The sequence below is a fragment of the Arachis ipaensis genome, chromosome B10 (genome assembly GCF_000816755.2).
Source record: "Arachis ipaensis cultivar K30076 chromosome B10, Araip1.1, whole genome shotgun sequence".
NCBI lineage: Eukaryota > Viridiplantae > Streptophyta > Magnoliopsida > Fabales > Fabaceae > Arachis > Arachis ipaensis.
Window position 1 is genome coordinate 39548494 of NC_029794.2, and position 6866 is coordinate 39555359.

Here is a 6866-nt window from a genome sequence, read left to right on the forward strand (position 1 = left end):
CCTTTTTCAAAACTAATATATATATATAGAGAAGGGTGAATAGTCAAATTCATCTTTAAAAGATTACTTATTTTTTAAATTAGTTTTCAAATGATTTTTTAGTCATATTAGTCCTTGAAAGATTAAATGTAAGTTAAATTGGTCCTTCTGTTCGTTAGATGATGATGTGTCACATTAAGTGTCACGGGTCATGATTACGTGGTAGGTTAATACCATGTGTCAGCTGATCATTAGTTGACGTGTCAAGTCAGTGACACCTAGCACAGCACGTGTCATTTGACATATAGAGAATAAAAATAAAATGACTGAGAGTACTTAAAGAGAATACTAAAAAAAAATTATTGATTTATTCATATATTATTATGTTTTTTTAGTAATTATATATATAAAAATAATTTTAACTAATATTACCCAAACAACATTCATTTTATCAAAATCAATTTTGGTATAAAATTGCCAAACATAAATTATGTTGGCATAAACTCACTTCTACCCAAAGAACTTGTTTAAAATGCTAGGAATTAAAATTCAGTCAAGAGTTGAATTCTTTTTCTTACTTTGAAATAACTAAAAATGAATGATTTGAATTCTTTTAAGAATTTCAATTCTCTTTTTTCTTTCATTTGTAAATCAGATTAAAAGAGATCTAATTTCCAAATCTACTCACATTCTTCAAAATTGAATTCTACTCTATTAATGTATTAATATATCATACACACCTCATACTTGAAAATTTTCCACCCAACAAAACCACCTATTTACAAACAAATTCAACATCGAACTTAGAGCCATCTAACCATCTAACAAATTTAAAGACAAAATCAGAAGTTCACATTCTAACAAATTAGTCAAAATCAGAATAAATTCAAACAGATATATTAATTCAATATCAAGTTCTTTAACATAAGAACAATCAACTAACAAATATATCAAACTAACAATTAACCAACCGCAACAAAATTTCATGATAAAAAATAAATGTCATTACAGAGATTTTATATTAAAAATTATTAATCTTATGAGCTCGAATAAAGAATGTTAATAAAAAATATCAAATCTGGCTGTGGTATATATTTACTGCATAACATCAATTCAGAACCAAAATAAAGTTATTCAAAGCACATGATGACAACTCCGTACTCTGTACAATTTTGAAAATCGAAGATGAGCGCTGGAGTGAGCGGGGAAGAGACTTTGAGGGTGAAACACGGTGAGGCAGCCGATAATGCCGGCGGAAGAGATAAGGGGGAGAGTGGGGGAGGGAGGAAACCAGTTTCTGTCACTAGGGATGGCCTGAAATTTTCTCATTTGATGTTTGCAGATGATCTCTTACTTTTCTGTCAGGCTACAAAGAGTCAGGTCCAAATGGTCATACATTCTCTTAACCTTTTTTGCAAGGCATCTGGCATGAAAGTGAATCTTGAAAAGTCTAAAGCTTTTTGTTCTAAAAATGTGACTGCTCGTAGAAGAGATATTTTTACTAATGTTTCTTCAATACGTTTTGCTTTGGACTTAGGAAGATATCTTGGAGTTAACCTTAATCATTCCCGTACCAGTAGGGCTTCTTTTCATTCGGTGATTGAAAAGGTGAGGGGAAGATTAGCTAATTGGAAAGGAAGGCTTCTAAATAAAGCAGGGAGACTTTGCTTGATCAATTCTGTTGCAGCATCCATTCCTGTTTATCATATGCAGGTATCTTTTTTTTTCTTGCTTGGGAGAGTGGATTTCGTGAGGTTATTTGTGAAACAGACTGTTTAGAAGCTCTTTTCTTGGTAAACCAAAGAATGCTTGGTAAGGATATTCCGGAATGGGATTTGGCAAAGCATATACAGGAGGTTATGAATTGGAATTGGAGAGTCTCTATTCTTTTAATTCAGAGGACTGCAAATAGTGTTGCAGATTGTATGGCTAAAGTCTGTCGCTCTGTCGCGGACATTCACTCGAATTGGAGCCAACCATGGAGTGAGCTTCAACATCTAATAGATTTAGATATGACCCTAGCCAATTAATTTGGTTTTGTATCTTTTTTTTTTCTTTCTTTTATATTTAGTCACCAAAAAAAAAAAGCACATGATGACAAGATTTTCATTTGGAGAGGTGGACGGTGATCCATTTAACAGAGTTTTGAACTCATGGAGATGCATGACATAAAGTTTCAGTAACTAGGATTGAACCTTTTCTTGAAGAACAAGATCAGTACTTGGAGATTATATAATCATCAGTACAAGAAAGAGCCAAAGGGCCTGTGGTTACTAAGGTATTGGAGGCTGCTTTTGAAGGGCCATTGTTAATTTCGTTAATGTTTCTGCTATGATAGAGGAAGACTTAAAAAATTTCTGGTTCAATGGTTCGGCAAGTCTCAGCTTCAAGCATTTCCCTCAACCTGTTCAAGATCTGGTCAATGGAATCAGTATAACCATTCAAGCTATTACGAGTTTTGCCGATGACACTTCGAAGTTCCTTAAAAGAATTAGAATTTGCCAACCAAAATCTAACTAGTCATAAATTAAACATGTAATAATTGTCTGCATATATGATATAATACTAGTATGCTGAATGGATACTACAGAAAACAAATATTTACTTGCTATGGATAATTTTCAATGAATCTGAAGACGATCATTAAATTACATCCTCCTGTTTATAAGGTGAGGTAGCTCGACATAACATTAACACAGCAAAAGAAAACGTTACTCAAAAAATTGTCTGCTACATAAACATGATAAAACAAAAGTGTTCCGCAAAACAAGAAACATATAACAAGCATATTCATTTTACTAGTAAGTAGTAAACAATGGTAATCCCACATAAACTTGTCCTATGACTGTTACGCATATGCTCTTCAGGTGGACACAGCCAAATCATCAATCTTTCAAACCAGGATCTGCATGCATGACAGAAAGGCATCAAAGATATCAACAAAATCTGCAATCTAAAAGGCAGCTATTAACCATTCATAGAATATATAAAACTTACAAATGAATGTGAAGCGACAAAGTTTAAATGCTACCAATTTCTGAAAAAGCTTAAAGCCAAGAAACTTCTAAGAGAATATTTCAGAATCAATTTGTTGGATGTTGGGGAAGATCTCCCTCAGGATGGCAGTATAGTTGGGTGTCTTAGCCTGCATGACAACGGAAGGATTAGTTCTTACATAAATAGTGATATACTTCATTTAACTGCGAAGGGGAAAAAAGGATAAATAGTGATAATAAGGAAAGCATTACTCAGAATCTACAATTGAGCTGGGGATGTGTGTATGTGCGTGTGGAAAAAGTAAAGAGATGATACATTATATTGGGAAAGGAAAAACCATATTCACATAGAACCTATGAAACACGGACACTGACAAGTGATATGGATATGCCATAGACATACGAATATATGACAATGTTTAGACTATGCGACATGTAGGGCTAGAAATGATCCGAGCTGAGTCAAGTCAAACCAAGCCAAGCTCGGCTGATGAAAATTAAGCTTGGCTAACGACTCGACTCATTCATAATCAATCAATTATATATATTGTATATCTATCAATTATAATTTATGTGCTCTATCAAAATCATATATAAAAGATGAATAACAAATTTGTTAGCAAAACACTAATATATAAATATGTTGCTTTCTTTTATCATAAATAATTTAATTAGACCTGTTATCCATTCGACCTACAATAAAATAAATAAAGATATTACAATTTAGATATGACATACATTAAAAACAATACACCTTCATATATTTAACAAACATGAATGTTATAGTTGTACGTGTGAAATTATATATTATCATTATAAATTAAAAGTATAAAATACATAATATATGTATTAATATAAATAATTATAACAAGTAATATATAGTTATAACTTTATATGCATATATAATCGAGCCAGTGAGTTGAGCTTACCCAAGCTCAAATTCGGCTCATTTAATATGAGCTCAAATTCAAGCTCAAACTCGGCCCACAAGCTCAGCTTCTTGAGCTGTTAACGAGTCGAATTCGAGCTAGCTTGACTCACTTTCAGTTCTAGCGACATGATATGCTATAATACAATATATGTAATTAATATAAATTTAAGAGAAAAACATAATTCTTAAACGAGAGGAGCAATGATAAAACTACCTAGGGCCAGTTTGGGTAAACAACTTAATTAAGTGCTTGTTTGGGCGCCATTATTTTGATAAAAAAAGATCTTTTTTCAATGAAAAAATATCTTTTTTTATTTTTTGGTGTGTTTGGCAAATTTCTAGTAGTAAAAGTAAAAACACTAGAAAAATCAGAAAAACATCTTTTTTGAGAAGTTGTAATTTACATCTTTTTTTAAAAGATCTTTTTTCCGTAAAAAAAAGATGTTTTTCATGTAATAAATAAACAAAAAAGTACTTTTATATTGTTATACCCAAACATAATAATTGATAAATAAAAAGATCTTTTTGTATGAGATACCCAAAACTAAAATTACTTTTACTTTTCTATAAGATCATTTAAAAAAAAAATAACTCGAAAAAAGATCTTTTCTTAGAAACTCACCCAAACAAACCCTAAGTTCTTTTGGAAAAAGAACTTAAAACATAAGGACTTATATTAAAAACAGCTTATAAATAAGTTATTTTGTATTGAGACCTGCTACACATACAAGTCTTTTTGACATACAAGTTTATACAAGTTAACCCTAATTCAATAAAATTCACTTTTATAATGCAAGGAAGAAGAGGAAGAGTTTTGAATTATATAGAACTTATCAATACACATACATAAAAAATTCTTAAACAATACAATATAAATGACTTGTATGGACTTGTATGCGTAAATGACTTGTATGTAGAGAATAATCCTTTTGTATTTGAAAAGTTATCATAGAAGTATTTATTTTAAAGATATGTAATAAATAGGAGTGATAAAATAGCTTTTGAGAATGAGAGAAGTTAAATTTTTTGACTTCTTCAAAAGCTCTTAAACAACTTTTCGAGAAGTTAAAAGTATATCTAAAAAACTGTACCAAACACCATTAATGTGACTTTTAATAAGTCAAAAGCCCAAAAAAAGTAGCTTATGTCATGAAGCTTTCCAAATGGACCCTAAATCTCAGTTATTCACTTGAATTTATATTTATATACGAGTAAGTATAACTATATAAAAATTCTAAAAATATAAATTTTAAAACATAATTCGAAGTTGTTGAAAGTATAGATAAGACAACTGTGACAAAAAAAAAAGGCAGACCCAATTTCCACCAAAACTTGTAAGGCTGAAATACTAAAACATACACATGGGTTATTTTCTAGGTAGAGAGTGGTAAGCTTTTCTTTTGAACCAGCAACAGCCCCAGCAATCCCTTCAAGCGAATCTATTTGGTTGTCATTCAGCCACAAATCTTCTAATCTGTATAGTAGATTAAATGGAGCAATAAAATTAAGAACATAAGGCTAGCAACTACCAAGGATTATATTGTGTAAAAAATGAAGGTGTATATACATACTTTGTGAGGTTCTGAATGTCATCCACAGAGGTTAGCTTATTTGATGATACATCTAAAACCCGAAGGTTGACCAGAGAAGACAAGCCTTCCATTTTAGTGATACCATTATGGCTCAGGTATAGTTCTTCTAACGCTACGCAACCCTAAATCCAAAACACGATCCAAAGATATTAACTTCAAATTAAAACAATGAGGAAAAGAAAACGTGTCATAAACAAGTTTCAGTTTGAGTAATGACTCTTCGCTAAACTAAACAATTTTGCTTGATGCAATACCTCGAATCCTGCCATCGAAGTGAGGCGATTGCTTTGCAAACTAAGCTTCTTGATGGATTTGAGACCACACAGGTTTACAACTTTGATCCGATTCCGGCCAAGCCACAGCTCCTGCAAATTCGTCAAGTTCTGCAGATTCTCCATCACCTGAACCAAAAATCGAAATCAAAATCAATCAATCAATCACAGCACAGTTCAAGTACATTCCACGAACCAACTAAGTAACTAACTAACCCGCAACTTGTTGGAACCGAGTTCAAGAATCTGCAAGTCAAGGAAGTGATCAATCTCTTCAATCTTAGGAACTTCATTTTTCGAGACATAGAGCTCCTTGAGGGTGTTGGAGACAGCGGACAAGCCATGAAGAGAGTTGATTTCGTTGAAGGAAACATCGAAAACCAAAAGGCTCTTAAATATCTTCATATCAGGAATCTTCCTCAATTGATTATCCCGCAGCACAAGCTCCTACGTATTGCACCACACCCGATTATTCCAATTCCACGTAAATTTACACGCCAAACTCAATTAGGTTAAGTTGACGCCCAATTTTACCCTAAATGGAGAGAGAGAGAGAGAGAGAGAGAGAGAGAGAGAGAGAGAGTACCTGGAGATCGGAGAGAGCGTTCCAGGAAGAAAGGGGCAAAACGGCGTCGTCTGTGATGAGATTCTGACGAAAAGAGAGCTTCTTGAGATGAGAGAGGTTCCCAATGCGAGGGTCCAACGAAGACAAACGATTCGCGGTGAGGTCCAACTCGGTCAGGTTAGGGGGTAACTCGACCGAGTCGAGGTCGTGCATCTGGCAGCTCGTGAGATCCAGCACCGTCGCTGAAGGATCCCCTTCCTCCCCATCCCTTCCGGCCGATGATGCTTCCACCTCCGACGATGTTTCCTCCGCCATTCTTTTCTCGGCCACGAATATTTTCAGCCCTCTTACTGCAGCTTACGATCAACTAAAACATTGTTTTTTTATTTATTTTTTTTGTCAAGAACATGGTTTTGTTTTTAATTGATGAACAGAAAAGAGGAAGTCAGCGTATTCGGCCGTTATGTCCAGCCCAATAATATTTTTTCCCAAGCCCTGAAACTGGCCTTTCGATAGTAAGCATACCTTTTA

General features: G+C 33.4%; 1 protein-coding gene across 2 annotated transcripts; it reads right to left on the reverse strand.

Annotated features, from left to right (window-relative positions):
* LOC107623586 (protein phosphatase 1 regulatory subunit pprA) lies at positions 2562-6866 on the reverse strand. 2 transcript variants are annotated; one of them, XR_002356302.1, is made up of 7 exons: positions 6357-6866; positions 5987-6217; positions 5753-5899; positions 5478-5620; positions 5266-5380; positions 2977-3124; positions 2562-2884 (listed from the first exon to the last, which is right to left on the reverse strand). XR_002356302.1 is itself a non-coding variant. In XM_021114070.1 (7 exons), exons 1-6 carry the CDS (start codon positions 6648-6650, stop codon positions 3044-3046), a joined length of 1011 nt encoding a protein of 336 aa, XP_020969729.1. In that variant the 5' UTR covers positions 6651-6866; the 3' UTR covers positions 2562-2884; positions 3011-3043. The 2 variants fall into 2 exon arrangements, 1 of the variants encoding a protein (XP_020969729.1); XM_021114070.1 differs by having other exon boundaries at positions 3011-3124.

What these genes read in the sequence shown, in the direction of transcription:
- LOC107623586 (XM_021114070.1), bottom strand. Translation starts at nt 6,650, where the DNA reads ATGGCGGAGGAAACATCGTCGGAGGTGGAAGCATCATCGGCCGGAAGG. An exon ending in ACGCTCTCTCCGATCTCCAG is followed by an intron (nt 6,218 to 6,356) that starts GTACTCTCTCTC and finishes TGCAATACGTAG; the next exon opens with GAGCTTGTGCTGCGGGATAA. An exon ending in GACATTCAGAACCTCACAAA is followed by an intron (nt 5,381 to 5,477) that starts GTATGTATATAC and finishes TCTACTATACAG; the next exon opens with ATTAGAAGATTTGTGGCTGA.